The following is a 20,429-nucleotide window of genomic DNA, read 5'->3' on the forward strand; positions in this document are numbered from 1 at the left end:
AAAAACACCAACATGACCAACGCCAAGATCACCTGCAGTGCTTGGTGTCTACATGCAATGGTATCAATTAGAGCTAGATGCCAAAATAGCTTTGTTTATCTGCCACGCTGTGGTTTTTACTGAGGAAGTTCTACTCAAGACTTACTACAAGCTCCTATTGGGGAGAATTCTCCTTTGCAGAAGCACTGCAAAATGGCAGAACGCAGTACGTGCGTGCTGGTAGGTGCATCTGACCAAAAAGGCCCTCTGTAGAGCACGCTCATGAGATGGCAGTTTCTTCTGCTGTTGACACAGTTGTTGGCATTTGATAGCTGTGTTTCTGTCTGGCTAGTTAGAAGCTTAATTACATTGTCTCCACAGGTCCCAGCAAAGACAGACTGCGTGATGTGTTTTGGTCCCGTGGTTCCAGATGGCTACGGAGTCTGTTACAACCCGATGGATGAACACATCAACTTTGCAATTTCAGCATTCAACAGCTGTGCTGAAACAAATGCAGCTCGTATGGCACATTATCTCGAGAAAGCACTGCTAGACATGAGGATCTTGCTCCAATCCACTCCCAAATCCAAACTGTAAGAGGCAAATACGATGCAAAGTCCCCAGCTAAAGGAGCTGTCCCTCGTGCACTGAAGTTCCCAGTTCCTCAGAAAATGATTGAGGGGACAGCTTGCCCTGACTGGAACCCAGGAGGGCATCTACCATTTGTTTTCAGCAAGACCTTACAGAATTGCCATCCGCAGATATTAGACAGTGCAGTGAGAGGCAGCACTGTCTAAAACCGAAGTGGAGCTGACCTGTCCTCTCCCATCAATGCAAAGTGCACCTTCCTGTCCTCAAAGAGGACTGAAATAGGATCTTTTTATGGAACGTACTGTAAGAGAATATAGAAAGCACAGTCCTTACCAGTATCTAAATCCGTTTGGTGAGGAAGGGAGTTCTTCTCCAGGAAAAGCAGGGAATGTTTGTTATGTGATGGAACTACTGTAAGACCAAGCCTTTTTCCGGTTTAGTCTTCTGGGGAGTGCAGCATCTTTGAAACTTGTCTGAAGAGTTTTCGTATACTCCAGCAAAACATCACCACTGAACTTCAGCAAGGGGAGAAAGAAGTTCTCAAGTCAGAGCAGACCCAGTCTTGTTAAGAGTGCACTTTATTAGCCACAGACACCTGCTCATTACGTGCTTTGGAGGCCTGGGAACATTCCCTTCCCCATGTTTTAAGATGCTGAGATCTCCTTTCTGTTGCACTGACCCAGCTAACAAGAGTAGATCACCCACTACAAGCTAAGGTAGTTTTTTTGTTTGCTTTGTTCTGGGCTTTTTGTTTAAGCTTGCTGTTATGGTCCTAGTCATACAAATCTTCTTTCTTACACAGGTTTTGCTAAGTTTGGCTTTAGGTACTTCAACATTTGTGGAGAGGAAAAGGGGTTGCCTATGCATTTTAGCAGAACAGTTGCTTCGTTGTACCTTTCTTTGGAGCTGAGGAAAAGAAAGAGATGCGGACATTCTGTTTACTAGTCAGAGAGCCACATGCCTGTTCACCTTCAGGGCACACGTTACATCTAAGGTGGTTTTATACCTTGCCTTCAGAAACCACATTTATGCATAAAACGTTATGCCTAAGTTGTGGATAAATAGAAGTATTTCTGATCAGCAACTCGAGAATACACTTCTGATTTTGGCCCACAGAAATCAGATCTGTTAGAGCCAAAGAAAAATCAGCTGCAGAATATCCCTTCTGCACATCATTCTGCTTTAAAGAGGCAGAAACACCTGAAAAGAGGAAGAAAGCTGAGAATGTGCAGGCACTTTAGATGTTTGTCCACTTTAGCAGCCACTGTTCCTGCAGTAACAGTACAGCACCTTTTCTGGAATTCCTTTTTACTGCAGTGTTACTCGGATTTGTGCCAGCTCTATTCTGTGAAAGACATGGAGCTTGTCATAGTGTGCTCATGTTCAGCTGATGGCCTTAAGACAGTAAAAGGTTATATAAAAAACATTAACATACAATTTTAGCATAGGAACTTTTGTAAGCATTGCGTCCAATCAATCTGCCAGAATCCAGGCTCCTTTTATTTTTATTTAGTAAAACTGTATGGTAATGAAGAATTCTAGTGCTATTTCTGCAACAGGAATTAATTTAATATTTGAACTGCACACCCTCCAAGATGTGACTGTTGGAACATCACCATAAACAAGAAGCATTACAAGTTTGATGGCCTGTTTTATTAGAGGGAAATATTTTATCATAATTGCTACTTTTATGATGATAGACTAGCAAGGGACGTGATCAAAGTGCCTTGGTAAACGTATATGAAGAAGTTTGCACTAAACCAGTTTAGAGAAAAATATTATTCTGATCTTCTTGAAAGACACGTGCGTATTGAGTTTTTTTCCTAAAAGGATTTTACTTTAAAACTTCATATACCTAAATAAACCTTAAAAAGGAAAATTTAACTGAAACTCACCTGCACAGCCAGTGATTGTATGAACTGCCACTTTCACATCATTTACATGGGTTTAGTTGATCTTTTAGAAGAATCCTGAATGGAGTAAGATAGTGGGGAAAACAAAACAAAACAAAAAAAAAACACGCACAGTGGGAGCACTACAAACCTGTGAACACACATCCCTGCTCTGTTACTCCTCTGCTGTGAAATAAGACTGAAAACTGCAAGAGGATACTTGGTATTATCAAAGTGCAAGCAATTGTAAATACTACATAAAAGACCACACCTTGCTGAAATAACAATATCTACTTTTATGGAGTCTTTTAATTTGAAAAATATTTGTCTTGCCAAAGTAATCCTTCCCCCGTACTGAATCAGCCTCTGTGCTAGGGGATGAGTTACTTTTGTGTCTGCAATGCCTTCAACCACCAATACTACAGTATTGCCACTAAAGTATTTGTAACTGGCCCTTTTCTACTGTCTTATGAAAAGCAAAGGGTCTCAAAGGAAAGTGCCTATTAAAGATTAAGCAGAAGCACACTCTGTTGCGAATATATCTCAGAAGATGGGATTGATCTGTCTTGGATCTAAATCTGGAAATCCCACTAGCTTCAGCAGAGTGCCTGCAAGAAGAGCAGTATCACAGTGAAAGACAAGATTCTTAAATCATTTTACGCATTCTTGAAGATATATGGAGGTGAAATTCAGATGAACAACTTTTTTGAAGTGCTTGAAAGGACACTAAAATCATTACAAGGTTTCTCCTTTTTTTTTTTAAAAAAAGTATTTTATTGTGCAAGTTCTAGAATGTGGTAGTATTCTGATTCATACTTTTGATTTTTTCCAGCGTTGGCTTACTGAATACTGTTCTCCTCCCTGGTTTTGATTGTCTGATTGCTTTAGTGAGAGATGTCCATAGTCTTAACGCCACGTTAAGTACACAAAACTTAACTTCTGGAAAAACTACTGAGTTGGAGCAAATAAAGAAATGCATAGACTGAGAACATTCAACTAACTCCTGGGGTATAAGTGCAATTTCTAATAGAGCCTAGTAGTGTTTGCATGCTTTGCTGGTTAGCTGTATTAAGTTCTGTTTCGATAGTGTAATCCATGTCGTGCAAAGTTTTGAAATGTTCTTCGAATAAACACAATAAACATGTGCTACAAAAAGGCTTAAATCTTAAACACTGCAGAAGTTACATTACTACCCTTACGGGAGAACGTTTGTGTGTGGGGACAGCAACAACAGCGGACCATGACATTCTGTCACCTTCCTTTTATTGTCTTAACATCTCCATCCAGCCCTTGAGTACAGGGGAGGAACTTGAAAGCATCTGCTTGCAAAGCCGTGTATTCCAGAGGAAGTATTTTAGAAACTAGTGGCAGGAGACTTCGTACAAGTATAGGATAGTAAGGCAGAGCCGGAATCTTTTTCCTGCACAGCACCATTTAGTTAAGAAAAATCCATGGGATCACTAACAAATTTCTACGACCAAGTATTGCAAGTATTTCTGGAAAGGTACAGGAAGAGTAGGCAGAAGATGCAGATAACAAACAGATCACAGAACATAGGAGAGTTTATTACAGAGTCTTACAAGAGCTCTTCTCCCTCTCTTACTCCTAAGCATTACGGTAGGGAGCTGGGGTTTGAAGGCAACGTGAAGAGGAACAGCTTTGTACCTTATGCATCTCCTCATGGAGAGCAGTAATCTCTTCCCTGTGCTCTAGTTCAATTGGTGCTTCTGCACAGTTTTTCCAGCTCTCTTTCAGAACAGCTTACAAGAAGCTGGGAAAGTGCTAGTCACCCTTTAAACAATCTTCTTTCAGCCTTGTCCTTGCGAAAGAGAGCTGTGATCCTCTTTCTTGCTTTGTAAGTTAATTTGTAAGAGATACAGGGAGAAAATAATTGGGTTTGCAAGTAGTCAGTGATTAGTACCAGCTTTCAGATTCAAACATATGGTTCTGCCATGCCACATGGCCTACCTGATGTCCTGTCCCAATTTTAACAGAGCTATTTTAAGTCAGAGTGAATGTCCTTGTGAAAGCTGTAAGATGCCTCTTTATTCTGATACACCTTCCAGGCAGATCCAGTGCTCAGGTCCTTCAGATGTTAACAGAAACAGGACTGCTTATGTTATGGAGAAAAAAAAAAAAAGCAAAACAACTAAACAGATCTTAAACCTGGTTTGATGCAAGTGAAAAACAGTTTACTATGCAAAGCTACCTGAACACACAAGCTTAAAGAGCTTAATTCCTGATCTCCTAGATCAGGATCACTACTTTCTACAGTTAATGCTCTGGTTGTCCAACAGTTTCTACAGCAGCCAACTCCCACTCCGTATGAACACACAAATTCCTATGGCAACAGGCACAGATGAAAACTTAAAAAAAAATAATAATAAATTATATATATCAAAATCAAGGTGAACAGAAATACATCTCACTTCAAGCAGCTTTATAATGCAGGAGTCTGTTTAAAGTGAAGATAGTAAAACAGGCAGCAAGACTGAGATGTGACAGTCATTTTACCTCTGCTCACATGACTGCATCGAAGGCACACCGATGACCTTTGAGCCAGTTCAGAAGCTGTCCTTTATCTGTGAAAGTTCAAGTCAATTGTGCTTTGAATAAATATTTCTCTGTAGTTACACTTGAACTGCTGCATTATATACCAGAAATACAGAAAGTGTCCATGCACAGCCCTGAAGCACGTTGAGTATAGCCCTTGCCAGGTTAACTCATGGATCACTGAAGTTGGAGCACACACAGATGGCAGGCACACTCCCACAGAGACACAGCATCCAGAGAGCTGACTGGCCAAACGAGGAATCAAAATGGAAGAAGGATGGAAAGCAAAACTTGCTTGCAGGAGTTTGGCACTCGAGATTATGCCTGCAGAACCCCAAACAACCCCCTGTAACAACTGGTAGGGGTATCTGCTAAAGTAAGCTCACTACTGAGTTCACAACTGGACTCTAACAAGACTTCGGAAAATTCAAACAACAACTGAGCTAGTTATTAGTTGTTCACCTTATTATTTCTTTATGGTTGTCACTTTGTTCATTCTTAAAAAAAAAATCCCTCCCTTAAGCTTTAACAAAAATAAAATAAAATAAAAATCCAGTGCTTAAGACAGAGACTAGCAACTGAATTTTGTAAGGCTTTGGGCTGACTTATTGGAGCATAGCATTGCTTAGAACCAATGGGCCTTCTAGCGCCATCGGTAGCACACCAAGTACAACAACAGAAGCTGTACAGATCCCAGCAACCCTGAGGTAATAAAAGAATAAAAGGAAGAGATGAAATAAACATGAGATACGTATGGTAATCTTGCCACCTAGAAGAGATTCTGAGAAAGACAGCCTTGCTAATTACACACCAGGAGCAGCAGTGGAAAAAAAATATATATATATCAGTGTATTTCGGTCTTCCTTCGTTGGTTTTTTTGTTTGTTTGTTTTTGTTTGTTTTTACACACACACTCCCCTTAATGGAATCCGTGCAGGCTTCCCCACAGAACCATCACTAGTGTTAAAAATCAAATCTTTTAGTGCTTTCTTTCTGTCTATACAAAGTGCAGTTGGAATTGAATTGGATCTCCCAAACTGGTGGCAGAAAGGAAAGAAAACCTTCCTCTCCCTTCTACCTGTTACACCATCTTAGTTCCCCTCTCCCCTCTTGAGAAATTCTTCAAAACTAAAAGCCCTAATTAAGCATGATCAACTGGAGATTAGTTTTGTCATCTTCTTCCAAAAAGAAAAACCCAAACAAAAAGCAAAAACAAAACACACAAGGCCTCACCCACCCCAAAAACAATAGCTCCGTTTAAAAAAATAAATAGTGTGTATATTTCATGCTGAAGAAAAAAAAAATAAAAAGAAAAAAAGTCACAGAAACGATTCATTTTTGGTTTTCCCTCCCCCAAACATGACACCAGACATTGTCTCCCCCCTCCCCTGACGTAGACATGATGGTACATTCCAACCGGCAATGTGCATCTGTGTTGAAAATGAGTTTCTACTCCTGCACGGTCCCACATGCATCAGGGAGCATCCAGCTAGCTGCTAAAGCAGAGCAAAGGCTTTCAGGTTTTGGGTATGGTCCCTGCCTGTTCCTTTGGTCCATCTGTTAAAAGGCTCCTTGCTGCTCCCAGGTCTCTGCTCTTGTCTGTCTCCATCCAAATGCGCACGCTGGTCCCCAACACCTCCTGAGTCACTGGAGCTTCGTCCCCAGCTTGCGCTGTCTGTTTCTGCAACGCCAAAAGAGAGGGCAGGGTGAGGGAGCTGGCCCCAACTCTGTATCAGTGAGCTGTGACAAACCAGGGGGCGAAAGATGGGATTAAAGTCAGGCTCTGCTTAGTTCCACACAAAAATAAAGCTGCCCCGCCGCACTCTGCAGGCAGATCAGTCCTTCCTGCCCTTTCCAGTCCCCGAACAGCCACCACATCTGGATTACCCACAAACTGACGTGTGGACATGAGGTTAGCAACACCTGCTGGCAAAGAACACGGGCTGGGGAATTGAAATAGTGATTTTTTAAATTAAATGCTAATCTCAAATCCTCCCGAACAGACTCACCTTCCAGACCTGGTACGTAACTCACAACCTGGTGTTTCTTTACTCCACACCATTCTATCCACAGCAACTTTCTACACATTAGCAGACAGTAACGACACCTAACAAGTCACACCAGCTCCAGCTCTTCCTCCCCTCAGATCACTTACCTCGCCTCTGCTCTTGTGACTGTATATTCAAACCACAGGATGTTCGGAATGAGGCTGGTGTCTCGGATTAAAAAGAACTCTGAAATTGGCCTGAAAACAGACAAAGGGGTGGAAAAAGGTGAAATAATTAGGCTTTTTCTCTACTGTAATTTTGATCAGCATACAAGAAAAACAACACAGCCACACTACATAAATTCTTGTAAACATTTAACATTGCTTTCCTATTATCCTTCCATTTGTGAAGAAGGATCCTTGTTCAATTTCAAAGAAAAAATACTGTTTTTTCACTCCTTATATAACATTTCTGGACTACATTAAGTCTTAATGGCTTTACAGTCTCACTTGGTTATTATTAAACTGATTAAGGTCTGTTATGGTTCAAAAGTTACTCATAACCAATACTCTGCCACACCCCACAACTTTAGTAGGGCCTTAAAACACACATTTCTTAAACGTCCTCTCCCTCCTACCCGTACCTGGCAAGGGTGTGTGCTTTTCGGACAGGCATGCACAAGAAAACATGGAGGAACAAGTTACAGAGCTCACAACAGTTAGTACACAAAGCTGGAACAGAACCCAGGAATTCCCATTTCTACCATCAGTAACATAGTTCACAGAAGTCTGAACAACTTTTATTTTTTGGTCAGGGAGCTGTGCTCCATCTGTGTTATCAGATTATTCCAAGGAGCTCATTTAATGAGCAAAACAGCGATCCAAGAAATGCAGACTTGCAGGAATAAAACCTTCACTGAATAGCAAGACTTACCACGCAGCTATCCTTGGGAAGAGAGGAGTTAATATCTCCTGTGTGAAGGCAAACCAGGCTATGGCCATAATGCTTCCTGCCACACCTCCATATAAGACTTGGCTCCAGGTGTGGTAAAGCAAATAAACCCTGCAGCGGAAGAGAAAAGTCACCAGATAGACTTTAAAGCCAAAGGAGGCGTGATTCAAGGGCTGATGTCTCACTGGACCCTCCAAAGTTCTGAAGAAGTTATCCTCCAGATGTTAGAGGTGGATGTTTGACTTAAGTTTTCATTATTAAAAATAAAAAGGGGGAAAAATTGGGAAACAGTCTTCCCTGCTACAGGAGTTTCAGCTTAGGGCACTTCTAATTTGAGTTTAACTCAATAATCCTCCACGTTCCTCTTCGCATATCTCTGGATTAGCTAAAGAACTGCTGCCCTTGGTTCCCACAAGAGACTTCTCCAAAGCCAGCAGCAGGAAAAGTCCCCCCCAAGCCACCAGAGCTGGAGCTTGAAAACTTTTAAGAACAGACAGCATCTTTGCCTTGATGTTGCAGCTCTGAAGCGTGACAACACAAAGGCTGCACCACTACAGAGCAGCTACTGTGACTGCAGCCAGCCAGAAAGCTGTACTAACGAGTTTTAAGTTATCCCTGCACAAAAGCTACATGAGTCACATTCAAATTCCTTTTCACCCATTTATCATGGCCATTAAGATCATCTTAGCTGGCCTTCTCCCTTGCACAGGCCAATGAATTTCCTCAAATTACTTTTTATTTGAACCAGACCAACCATCTTTTATGAAATTGTCCTGACAATTTTAAAAATACCCAGTAATAAGGAATCAGCTCTAGTACACAGTCAGCTGTGCCAACAGGTAATTACTTTTCTGGGGAAAACATGGCCTGATTTCTAGTCTGAACCTGTCTGGTTTCCAACCACTGGAGCTCATTATGTTGTCTACTAAAGGAAAAAAAAAAAAATCATCAAAACTTCATTCTCCTTATTCATCACGTTAACGTAACTGAATCCTGCAAGTCAGACAGCTAAACACGTCTGGATTATCTACTGCTCAAGCAAAACAAAATCAGTTTGACCAACTGTAGCAATCCCCATGCTGCAGATGCTGGTGTGCCAAGGCATGGTGCGACGCTTTCATGATTAGTGCTGGAAAGAGGGCCAGGCAGCGAGGCTAGAGCAGGGCAATGGAGCCAACGGAGACGTGGTACAGGCTCAGCTGATCCCGGGTTTCATAAAGGCATCGGTGAAGCACCAGACATGGAGCACCTTTGTTTGGGCATTTAAAGGGGCTCATGGCAACGCAGCAACCTCCGCAAAGCTCTCGCTTGTGCAGCGCAGTCGTTGAGAATCAGATGGGAAAGGCGGGATAAAGAAGGGCAGGGCTGCTGGCTGTTAGAGGCCGCAGGACTGTATGAGAGCATAAGACAAACGATTGCTCCATACCTACTATATGAGACTAGCAAAGCCACTGTGACGAGGCAGATGGACAGCACATGTCGCCATAGTAAATCCAGAAACCTCGCATTGTTTGTTTGGTGCATTCTGAAAGAGATGGAGAGCCATTAGCACAGTGGCAGGAAGCTGAGCAGTCCTTGTACCTATTCTCGCTATCTCCAAACTCCTAGGAAAGCTCTACTCCGAGGGATCAAGGGCAGCTCGGGATCATCCCAGCATCAATCTGTCCTGCTGGCAGCGCTTAAAGAGAAGCCAGAAAGCCACGCTGCTTTCTCCAGCTATTATCAGCGATCGGTGTGATGGAAGGCAGAATGCTCGCAGCTACTGCAGCTGATGTGGAAGACACGTGCTGAGCATATGCAACAGGGAGCAGAGACAGAGCCCTCCATCACCCACAGAGCCAGGAGGAACCGGGAGTTTTGTCTTCCTCCACGCCTGGAGCCACAAGACAGAGCCATGCCCCAGCGAGAACTGCAGGAAAGCACAGCACAGCAGAAAAAGACAGTACTCGGTACAGGAGATGGACTAAGAGGGCATGCAAGTGGGCGAGAGGTATTACCTAAAAGACTGCAGACAACCCCGCTGACGAAACCGAGTAGACACATGAGAAAGCAGCTCTTCTTTCCTCCTCCCTCCACGCCCCCCCGCCCCTTCCTTCACCCTGGTGGGTCGTCGTGGCTTACAAAAGCAAAATCGGGAGCGCTGTACCCAGAGAGGCAGCAGGAGGCCCACCCCGATCCTTACCCTTTGGGGCAGTGGGAAGCACAGTCCTACAGACTGGGAGAGACCTGCTCCACCCGCCCTAGTTACAGCACCTTGGGCAGGGCCTCGGATTTAATTCTGCCGCGTGCTGAAGTGGCAGCGAGGGAGCCATCTATTTGAGGCGTTTCAAAGTATTAACAGGCAAAAAACCTGACAGTGAACTTTTACCTTAAATAAAGGAACAGAAATGAATAGACTGAGAAAAACCACATGAACTGGGAGTGGCTGGACGGCATCCCATATTTTGTGGTCACTGTTGAATGGGCTTCTGGGAAGAGAAGAAGAAAGAGTATGGTCAAGGTCTACTCCGTACACAGCAGCTGGAACACTCCAAAGGTGAAGCCAAACCACTCCACCAGTCTGTGCGCACGAGGACACATCTCTGCCAGCCTTCTTACACCCAAACATCCAAAGCCAACACGAGGCAAAGGGGAAAACGCCCTCCAACACCCCACGATTCTCACTCCACAGGAAAGGAACCGACACCGTGGCACCCACGGGCCATACCATACCTTCACAAGGCCGTGGCTCCCGGATAACGTTTTTTATTAACCAGTTCACTCCCTCGTTGAACGCCAGCCCTCCCAAGAAAGAGATCTGTGAAGGCAAGACAACTGTGTCATCCTATTTAAAATACCCACCCGCTTACCAGGCAATCCCTCTGTTAAGAAAACCCCAAACCGTGCATTTCTAATATTCAGCTCCTTAGGTGATAACCAACAGCTTCACCGCTCTCTAGCAGAGGAAGAAAAGCTTTTGTTTTTCAGCCTGCTTTGTGTATCTGGCACCACGTTGCATACGCACAGCTTTTCAGCAGATGATTCGCAAAGACAGACAAAAATGACACTGTACAGCAATAACATTTCCAACAGCAAGTGCAGAAAGCAAAGTTTTGGGACAGGGCAGAGGTTTCTAGGGATTGTCGCTCACTGCCGACCAACAGGGGGAGCACACACCCCATTATTCGAGTAAATAGCTAGAAGAAAAACTTTTTAGGTCTTCTCTTTTCCCTCTACGGATGTTTTTTTCATCCTGAAGCTCCTGTAAATGAAGGCACGTTGTGAACTGACACAGCCCGCTAGCATTTGTTTTCGCTGTCACCCCACCGTCCATCCCCCTCCCCTGCAGCAGTCCCGCTGCTGTGACCGAATTCCCAGCTGGTGCTGATCCTCTGGCTCCTTCACACTCGGTCCCATTTCAGATGAAGCCATTTTCCACCCTGTGTCTTGAGCTACGGGTGAGGCTGCTGCAAGCCAGCTGGCGCCTCACCCCAGCTCAGCGAGGATTTCTCCATGAAGTCCTTGGTATAAAGGACTGGGAACCAACCTCGATGCCACATCACCACCATCCCCAACAAGCTGGGTACTCAAAAACCCACGAGTCTGTGACGAGTTCCTCTAGCTTATTCTCTTGGGCCGACAAAAAACCTTCGGGCTGCCTAGAATTAGCAGCTGCCTCTCTGGCCAGCAGCAGTTCAGAACCTACAAGTCCCATTCCCAGGTCCCTTGGGCCACTGGTTCCCATGACACCACGGCCTCGTGTTGGAAACGTGCTGCCAAAAGCCTTTTGCTGGCCCCGTTTTATGTGTTTACCGAGGGCAAATGTCACAAATTTGTACCTCCTGAAGGGAATTTAGCCGTGACACTGATTCCCAACTACCTGTCAGAGCAGACAAAGCGTTATGCATTAGGAGTCCCTCGTTGCTCCCTGGGACAGAAGCAAGAATCAGTTCTGTCCCTGCTGCTCAGTGCCCAGCTGGGAAGCAGCCCTCACAGACAGATCCACTCCCTTGGGAACTCGGAGGCTTTATTTTGGACCCCATTTTGTGCCTCAGCAAGGTTCAAAGAAAGCACATCCTGCTGAATTACAGACACTTTCCTGCACACACTGCCCAGCTCACAAAACCCACTCATGCTGGGATCCTGCTGGATCTCAGGACAAGGTAGAAATATTATTTCCCACCCTGCAACAGCCTTCTTCAGTTTCTCAGGCATCTCCCACTGATGTTTGTAGACAGCTACTGCCCAAAATACACCACAGAGTAACAGAATGTCAGCAAAGACTAAACCTGTTACAAGTGACAGGGTCTCCTGCTGCTGACAGGAGATCACCTTCCCTAAGCTGGCTCTTTAAAACAAAAAGAAGTGTGAACACAGGAGCAGCGAGCCATAAATGAAAAGATTTGTGTCCAAAGAAGCTGGAAGGGAGAGGAGGACTCACCGTGTGAAGCTCTCTCTTGAATATGATGAGCGTTACAAAGCCGACGATAATGAATATCGGACCGAGGCTCAGATAAGCTAAAAGCTGACCGGAGAAATCACCTGGGGAAACAAATGAGAGAAACAAATCAGGTGGCTCTTTTCCTCCCCTTCATTCACGTTGCCTCTCCCTGCCCCGGCAATTCCCAGCAAACACTCCCCAACCAAATCCTTCCCAAAGGGGGTTCCTTTTCAGCTGGATCAGCCCCCTCATCTGTCTCACCGTGTGTCTGCACCACCACTGCCATTAGCAGCACGGGGAGGAAATAAACAGCTAAACATTGCAGGAGATGAAAAAGAGAAAAAAGGAGACTGCTTTTTACCAGCAGCCCACTTGTACCATACAGGAGTGCCTCTGGGCCTCCACCCTGACTAGAAAATGTCCAGGGAGAACTGGGGAGCAGGGCCAGGACCTCCCAAGAGGACACGAGGCACCTCAAACCCACCTCTTCATCCTCCACTGTCACAGAGGCAGGAGGAGGTGAACATAAGTGAATAGCCAGACATTGCAGCCCAGCTCCTGGCACAGCAAACTTTAACCTCAGCCTCTGAGCACGGCAAGTGGAAAAAAAAAAAAGGCATTGCACTGCTCCAAAGTTCAGGCTGCTGCTGCTGCTGTTGCCTCACAGCTGTGGTTGCATCAGGTACAGCGTGCAGATTCCTCTTCACTTCCAGGCTGCGTTAGATTTGGGAACCGGCAGCAGCACACGGCTCTTGCAGTAGTTTTAGTTCACAACCCTGGTGAAATTAGGAAGGATTGGAGGACAAAACCCCCCAGAACAGTAGGTTTTTGCCAGAGCGTGGTTGCATTTCGGTTTTAAGTGTTGGAAGACCCCAGATTGGAAACTTTTCTTCCACCCTGCAGCCGGTTTGCCCCGCGTCCAGCAGGCTCCACGCTGCTCCTCCACCCGCTGGGTGCTGCTGCCCCAGCTACGCAGAATCAAGCCCCTCACGGCTCTGCATGAATCCCAAACACTCCGCAAAACCTGTCTTAAACGATGAGGAAATTCACGAGATCAAATGATCAAAAGCAGCCCAACAGCTTCAGGAGTATTTCCTGCAGTCTGAGTCCCCGACGCATCGGCGAGAGGTTTTCTCAGCGAGGCACCAGCGTGGCTCAGGTCATTCCCGCTGCTGATCCACGGCAGGCAAAGATTTTGGTCCTTTATACCAAGCCCTGATTTTGGCAGGCAATAACCAACCCGACGACTGGCACAGATGGTGGAAGAACACATAACGAGACAACCTTTAATTTAAATAGCACCGGCAGCACCCAGCTCCAGACCCTCCCTTACCTCACCACCTAGCACACCCCGTAAATCCCTCCCCAGCCTCCAGCAGCTCACATCCCTCGCTCCAACCCAGCCCAGGAGCAGGAACCGTCGCCCAGATGCCGCCTCCAGGCGCAGCACCGCGTCCTTTACTCGGGCAGCTGCCAGCTCTGCACACCGTAACGCCCCAAACATTTCAACTGTCCGCTTAAAACAGCGCAGAGGTGGCATTAATGGTATTTCAGATCGCTGTAGCCAGCAGCAACCAAACACAACCGCGTGCTGAAGCTGCTTTTTCTGGGTGAGGAGGCAAATAAACAGCCGTGCGTTAACCGGAGGCTCAGCTCTGCCCTGGGAACTCCATCAGAAAGGCACTCACACCATAAATGTGCTCTGAGGTGGCTGCAAATCCCAGGGAAGGCAGAGCAAGCAGGAGGGCTGGCAGCTCTAAGTCCACTCAGACCCAGCAGCAGGTTCCCCTTTAACCCTTCTATAAAGTTATTTATTTCTTCATTTTGCTTGGTCTTTAAAATAGGAAGCAATTCCTACAAGCAGGGAGAACGGAGCCCACCAAAAGCACCCGAACCTCTGGAAATTGCAAGAGAAAGATCTGTGTGATGGACAGTCCGGGTTATTTTTGTTTGTTTGTTTTACTTCTGCTTATTTCAAGTCCAGCCTTCCCCGGGCAGGGCATTATTTGGGGATGAAGACGCAAAGCAGAGAGCCCAACCACCTCATCTGAGGGATTCAAGAGATAAACGGATGAACCAGCACCCGCAGATCAGAGGCACGCTGTTGTTTCAGCCTCCATTCAGCTCCCACTTCTGCTCTAATTCAGCATTTCCCCCAGCAACCTTTCAAGGGGAACGCACAAGGTTTACCACACCAGCTCAACCTGTACACACCAGAAATATGAATCGGCAGCGCTACCCACATCCTGCCGCAAGGTCTGGCTCTGCCACCGCCGCTTCCTACTGAAACATCTCTCTGCGGCGCTGGCGCTGCCCATACTTTGTGTCGAGGTGCACACACAGGGACAGCCTCTTCGTTTCACGCCTGTTTACACCTGCAGATACTCCTGACAGGTCGGCGTTTCCTCTCCTCGCACGTGTTCCGATAGAACGAGTTTGGGAACAATAAAAATATCTTCAGGAAGCTTGAAATTCCAGCCCACGGCGCGCAGACTTGAAGCTTCTGCTGGGAGATGAAACGCCCGACGCAGCTCTGAAGAAGCCAAACATCCCAGCTTCTTTCACCAGATATTGCTGGGGTGGGAAACGAGCCCCAGCTGGGCAGCCAGCACCACCAGCAGAAGTCACAGCGAGGACTGAGCATGAAATACACGCACAGAGCGAGCTCCTTTGCTCTGACACATCATTTCTCTCATCAGGAACGGTGCACACTTGCCTCTCCAGCTCTGCCTCATCTTAGAAATCCTCCGACACGTGAGGAAGAGACTCTGTCGCCCTGCAGAGAAGGGCTTTGCCTCTCCAGGGTTCTCTCCTTGCAGAGTTTGTCCGAGGTGAGAAGGCTCAGAAGGTCGCAGAGCTTTAAGAATCCCAGCTGCACTGAGGAGAGGAGTTGTGTTTTTTTTTTCTCCAAATAATAATAAAAAACAAACAGAGCAGGAACTCGGTTTCTCTCCAGTGAAACTCACCCTACAGACAGGAAGTCCCTGAAGATGAGTTTTAAGCCTGCAGCACCAAGTCATCCCATGCAAAGTAATGCATACAGGGAAAAACAGCCCTAATTACACAGCCCTGGTGAAGGGACTTAGTTTAACTATTCAAAATAAAAAATAAAAAGTCATCTCTGGCTTCGTGTAAGCACAATACCTCCAGAGCAGCATCCAGTGCTCCACAGCAATGAGCCAAAAAGAACATTTTTAAGAGCAGAACCAAAGTTACCGTTACAGCACTACCACAAATTCATTCCGTGACTCTTGCCGCGCCACCTGAAAAAGGAGCAATAAACACAGGAAAGGCAAACAGAAAGGAGGCGAAGACAGCAGGAACGGCACCGCAGCCGCTCTGAAAATACTGAGTAACTCAGATTTTCGGCTGAAAAGGGAAAATGAGAATCCAGCAGTTCTGTAAGATCGCGAATGACACGGGGAAAGGGACAGCAAACGTTTGTCACCTCTCACTGAACATGAAATAGCGAGCGTTCAGTGGAATTACTGAGCAGGGGACTTCAAAGCAGAGAAGAAACACCATTAAATCACAAAGCTCAGCGCCAAGGGTAGAGATCCAAAGCGGAAATAGGTTCAAAGAGCAATTAGGCACATTTGGAGTATGGCTTTTACATACCCATAAAGGACATAACAATCCTGCTGCCATCACCAGCTCATTACTGGAAAATAGACAGAAGCAGCATTATCCCTGCCTACCTAGTGCCAGGGGCCCCACACGATGCCAAATCTCACAAAAAAGCACAGTTGCTGCTAAGAAAAGCACCAGGACCGACCGTTTCCCAAAGTGAGAGCATTTTTAGAGCCCACCCCTCTTAAGCAGCACGGTTTAACGCCCTGTCAGGTAACGCTGCAGTCAGAGTTTCTTCTCTCTAGGTTTGATTTTGACATTTTCCATCAATATTCCCCGTTAGGTCCCAAAAACACCGCTCAGACCACTTGCGGGCAACCCCACCACAGCGTTTATCTGCTGTTTCTCAGCCGCTCTCGCTCAAAGCTGACATTGCAGAAAGCCCCAAAGACCGAGCACTAAGGACGGGTGCTTGGAGTGCCTGAAACACCACGGCTGACAAGGGAACACCAGACGGAGACGGGAAGGACGAGCACCCTCCTGCAGGCACCCGTCCCTTCCACAATCGCAAGCAGAAGCCCGAGGAGAGGGCTTCGTCTGCCAGACAGGAATCAGCACTGACTGATTTTCAGCTGGTCGCAGGGAAAGCGCCTGTCGCTCGAGGCAGATGAAAGCAGGAATGACAACTCTTCTGCACTGCAAGACTTCAGAGAGGAGAGATTTTTAAGAGCCAGGTGCCACAGCGGGCCAGCAGCCTCAGGGACCGGCCAGGAGGCAGCGAGTTCGCCACCCAGCTGAATGCATCACGCTGAGACAGCTTAATAATTGATGTGGGTAAAAGCAGGATCCATTTCTCATTCCCTCCCTCTCTATTAGCACGGGGTTACATTAATTCCCCTGCACCGAGCACGCTGCCAACATCGTTATTTTATAAATGTATTATCTAGCAGCTTTATGGACCTGGCCAAAAGCCCCACACAGGCAGGACACAAACAGCTTTCTAAATAAAGTTAGAGTGCTCTCCCCAGACCCAGTGGAAAGTATCAGACCTACCAGCTTGCTGCAACTCATTTTTCTAGACGAAGGTAAAATTAAGACTCTTTTGTACCTCCAGCTGTTTTAATTTTTAGCCTTTTTTCTCCACTTCACAGCCTTCCAGCATCAGGTATTTTATCCAAGCCAAACACAACGCTCCGTAACACAGAACCCCAACCTTGGTGGCGATTTACCTGCCCTAGACGGTTACCTGCTGTGTTTGCCTGTATAAAAGCAGCGAATGCAGAGAGAAAATAACCGATTTGTCCCATTCTTTAAGATCTGGCAGACAACCCTCGTGCAGTGAGGTCTGCAGCACCCTCACTTCCCAAACCAACCCAACAAACAGCACATAGGACACGCTGTGTACAACCCCAGCTTTAAATAAGGGCGTAAGAGGAATCTACTAGCATTACAGGAGAGATTTTATAAATATTCCGCCTTCTCTCCTAAACTTTCCTGCGAATAACCGTGAGGAGGGGCAGCAGAACCTACGGGGCGAAGGCAAACACAAGGCAGGCGAGGAAACACCAGTGTTTCACTGAACTGTGAGGCAAAAATGCTGCTGTTTCGAGGAAGTGTGAGGGAAGACCCTACAAACCAGCCGTGCTGGTGGCACAGGGACTGCATCTCCTGCTCCAAAGCCTTTTGGTGCCGCCGTGTCCCAGGGCTCCTGGCTGAGGCGTTACCTTTGGTCCCAGAGACCCCTGAGGGCTCTGAGGCGCTTCTGAGGGCAGCTCCCACAGGACCCGAAGCCCACACACAGGGCTTATTAAGGCGGGTGAGGGAGCAGCAAGGCGCCTTAACCCCAGATTCGGGTTCCGCACCCCACAGGCCGTTTTTTCTCGGATTTTCCACCAAAATCGCCAAAAAGCAGCCCCCCCACACACAGCAGCACCGCACGAGGCGCCTCGACTGCGGCTCCCCGCGACCACCAGCACCGCCGAGACCGCTGTGGCGGCCGCTCCAGGACGGGTAGAGCCTCGCCCTGTCACACCATATCGCCCTGTCGCCATGTCGCCGACAGGCAGCGCCCTGAGGCACTGCCCCCCCCCAAAGCCCCTCAGCCCCCGGGGCACGGCGCCACCTCGCAGTGCGCATGCGCGGCGCCCCGTCCTCCTCCCCCCCCCCCCCCCCCCATAATAAGGCTCACTATCTGGCAGCGCCCCCCACCGCGCACGCGCGCCTCGCCGCCTGCGGCTCGCAGCTCAATGGCTCACTATTTGGCAGCGAGCGGCCCGGCCCTCTCTGAGGTGCGGGGGGGGCCGCGGGGCGCCGCTGAGGGGAGCGGCGGGGCGGGGGGGGGGCGGCGCGGGGCTTTACCTGCCGGGTACTCGACGTGGGTGAGGGAGAGCGGCCGCCACGGAGCGGGGAGCGAGCACTCGCCGACTGCGGCCATCTTACCCGGATACCGGGCCGGGGCCGCCGCAGCCAATCGCCGCCGACTTAAGGGGCGGTGCGACCAATGGGCGGGGGAGGCCAGAGCGGCGGGCCAATAGAATTGAGCGGCAGGTGAGGCGCCGGCCAAGCGGCGGGCAGCCAATTAAAAATCCAAGCCGGGGAGCGGAGGGGCCAATAGGGTGCTAGGAGAGGTGGCCAATGGGAGAGGGGCGCAGGTAGCAGGGAAGCCAATCGGGAGAAAGGCGGGCCTCGTCGCTTTTCCTCATTGGGCAGGGGAGCGATGCAGATTAGCCAATCAGCGGCTGCCGTTGCCGCCCGCTCTGAGCCAATGGGCTGCGGCGCTGGGGGGGATGGCGGGGGGCTGAGGAAGGGGCTCGGGGGGCGCCCAAGATGGCGGCCGGCGCTCTGTGGGGGGCTGAGGCGCTGAGGGGCCGCTGCCAGCGGGAAGCAGCCAACACATAAGGGACAAATCAAATCGCCCTCCCCTCTGCGGTGGGGAAAAGATAAGTTTTTGGAAGGTAACGGTTCGTTTCTACAGGGCTGGGGCAGCGGGATAAGGGTAAGGGCTCTGCCCTCACAGGAGGGGAAGGGCTGAAGCAGAGCGCTGCTGGAAGGGGGGATGGAAAGGAAGGGGGAACAGTGCACAGAGCTAAAGCGTGAAATAAAATCCTCACAGATTCACTGCTAAAGCAGCTGCTGCAGGTACTGCATGTGTCCTGTTGGAGCCCGGTGACAGCTGGTTCAGGTAATAAGTTCTGTTCCCGCTCCTCCCACCTTTGAGTACTGAAAATGCCCCCTCTGAAGCCCAAATCTAAATACACGTTTCCCTATTTGACCACAAGACTTACCTAGGGAGCCAGAGCAAAAAGCAGCACACACAAAGCACAGCGCTCCGAAAGCTGCGTACGCAAGCACGATTACACAGAAAAGCCCCTAGAAGGCAAATATAACTCCAGAGCAAACCACCGAAATTAAATCAAGCTTTTTAAAAAAAGTATGCAGAAGCTGCTCAGGAAGTAATAAACTTAAGTAAGGGACAAGGGTTTGCTTTTTGTGTGCCAAGATAGCGCACGCTAGGATTTCTGTCCCTTAACGTATTCACCTTAAATAAGATTTCAGAATCGATAAAGCACACCTTTTCTTGCGGCCGTAATCCACCAGTAATTGCAATTATGTCCAGTTAACTTAAAAGCCTTTCCAAAATTGACGCTCTTCTTGGCATTTCAAGGAAAATAGCATTGAAGTCTTTCTATTGGGAAAGAGAAAATATTTACTGCGGAGGTTCAGTTCACTTCAGAAGAGTGATATAAGGTAGCATGAGTGATTTACTGCTTTCATTATTCAAGTTAAGTAAGTCTCCTCCTTCCTGAGCTGTTGAATATAGAGTTATGCTGGCAGAGTGGATTACATTTGATCTATGTACCATGACAAGCACTGAAAATTGTGGGCTTCATTGCTATATTCACCCACTCCTTCCTGAAGATAAGAAGAAAGTGTCAATACACGGAGCAGCCTTTGCTCTGCTCCTTCAGCATAAGAAAGCTGAAAGCTGCTCTGGAGAGGTAATGAGTATACAGTCTGACACCATGGAAACCAAGATAAACTCCTTTTTAACTCTTTCAACTAATGTTCTGGGTGGGGCACGAGACAAAAATTTTCCTATTCATGCACATCTTATTTGCATATATCACAGTTCATGACAGGTTTGCATTAACGCTAACTGAAGCTTTTTTTTTTATTATTATTTCAAACGTATGGATGAAATTTTAATCACTGTGGAAGCAAACAACGTAATCTGATTCAATCTGGTTTCTGTATCATTTGAAAAGGAAAGTATTTACATACTGTAATTGTTTCAGAAGAGTAAGATGCGTTTCCTGCATGGCTCAGCAGATAGGCATCTCTGATATCAGCCCAGTCTTTACTCTGTGTTTATTTCACATAGTTTGGGAGGCTGGTGAGTATACTATAAGAACGAGGACAATGTTTAATAGATTCTGTTCCTTACTGGGATTTCTGTTATCAGTTCATTGCAGCCAGCTAGCCTACC

The 20,429-nt window shown here is 47.2% G+C and overlaps 2 protein-coding genes across 4 annotated transcripts in view; one reads left to right on the plus strand and one right to left on the minus strand.

The window, feature by feature from the left end:
- The window catches only part of CRAT (carnitine O-acetyltransferase), a gene marked incomplete at its 5' end in the record, with an annotated part of 15,973 nt that extends 12,754 nt beyond the window's left edge, over positions 1 to 3,219 (plus strand). For both annotated transcript variants that reach the window (XM_084299268.1, XM_084299269.1), the window contains one exon: positions 361 to 3,219. In XM_084299268.1, the coding sequence (XP_084155394.1) occupies positions 361 to 576 (216 nt within the window). In that variant the 3' untranslated portion in view covers positions 577 to 3,219. The remainder of the gene's footprint in view (positions 1 to 360) is intronic.
- Positions 2,481 to 18,391, minus strand: DOLPP1 (dolichyldiphosphatase 1). 2 transcript variants are annotated; one of them, XM_084299270.1, is made up of 8 exons: positions 18,302 to 18,391; positions 12,374 to 12,474; positions 10,666 to 10,750; positions 10,322 to 10,421; positions 9,380 to 9,478; positions 7,936 to 8,064; positions 7,170 to 7,259; positions 2,481 to 6,695 (listed from the first exon to the last, which is right to left on the minus strand). In XM_084299270.1, the coding sequence occupies exons 1-8, from the start codon at positions 18,375 to 18,377 to the stop codon at positions 6,659 to 6,661; spliced, it is 717 nt and encodes a 238-aa protein (XP_084155396.1). In that variant the 5' UTR covers positions 18,378 to 18,391; the 3' UTR covers positions 2,481 to 6,658. The 2 variants fall into 2 exon arrangements, with proteins under 2 accessions (XP_084155396.1, XP_084155397.1); XM_084299271.1 differs by lacking the exon at positions 9,380 to 9,478.
- Between the last annotated feature and the right edge of the window lie 2,038 nt (positions 18,392 to 20,429).

The sequence above is a fragment of the Netta rufina genome, assembly GCF_964035555.1.
Source record: "Netta rufina genome assembly, chromosome: 20".
Lineage (NCBI taxonomy): Eukaryota > Metazoa > Chordata > Aves > Anseriformes > Anatidae > Netta > Netta rufina.

Excerpts from the sequence above, each read along its gene's own strand:
- DOLPP1 (XM_084299270.1), bottom strand. The coding sequence starts at position 18,377 with ATGGCCGCAGTCGGCGAGTGCTCGCTCCCCGCTCCGTGGCGGCCGCTC. Across the intron at positions 12,475-18,301 it reads CCACGTCGAGTACCCGGCAG|GTGATTTCTCCGGTCAGCTT; the intron begins GTAAAGCCCCGC and ends TTGTTTCCCCAG. Across the intron at positions 8,065-9,379 it reads TTGCTAGTCTCATATAGTAG|GGTTTATTTGCTTTACCACA; the intron begins GTATGGAGCAAT and ends CTTCCGCTGCAG.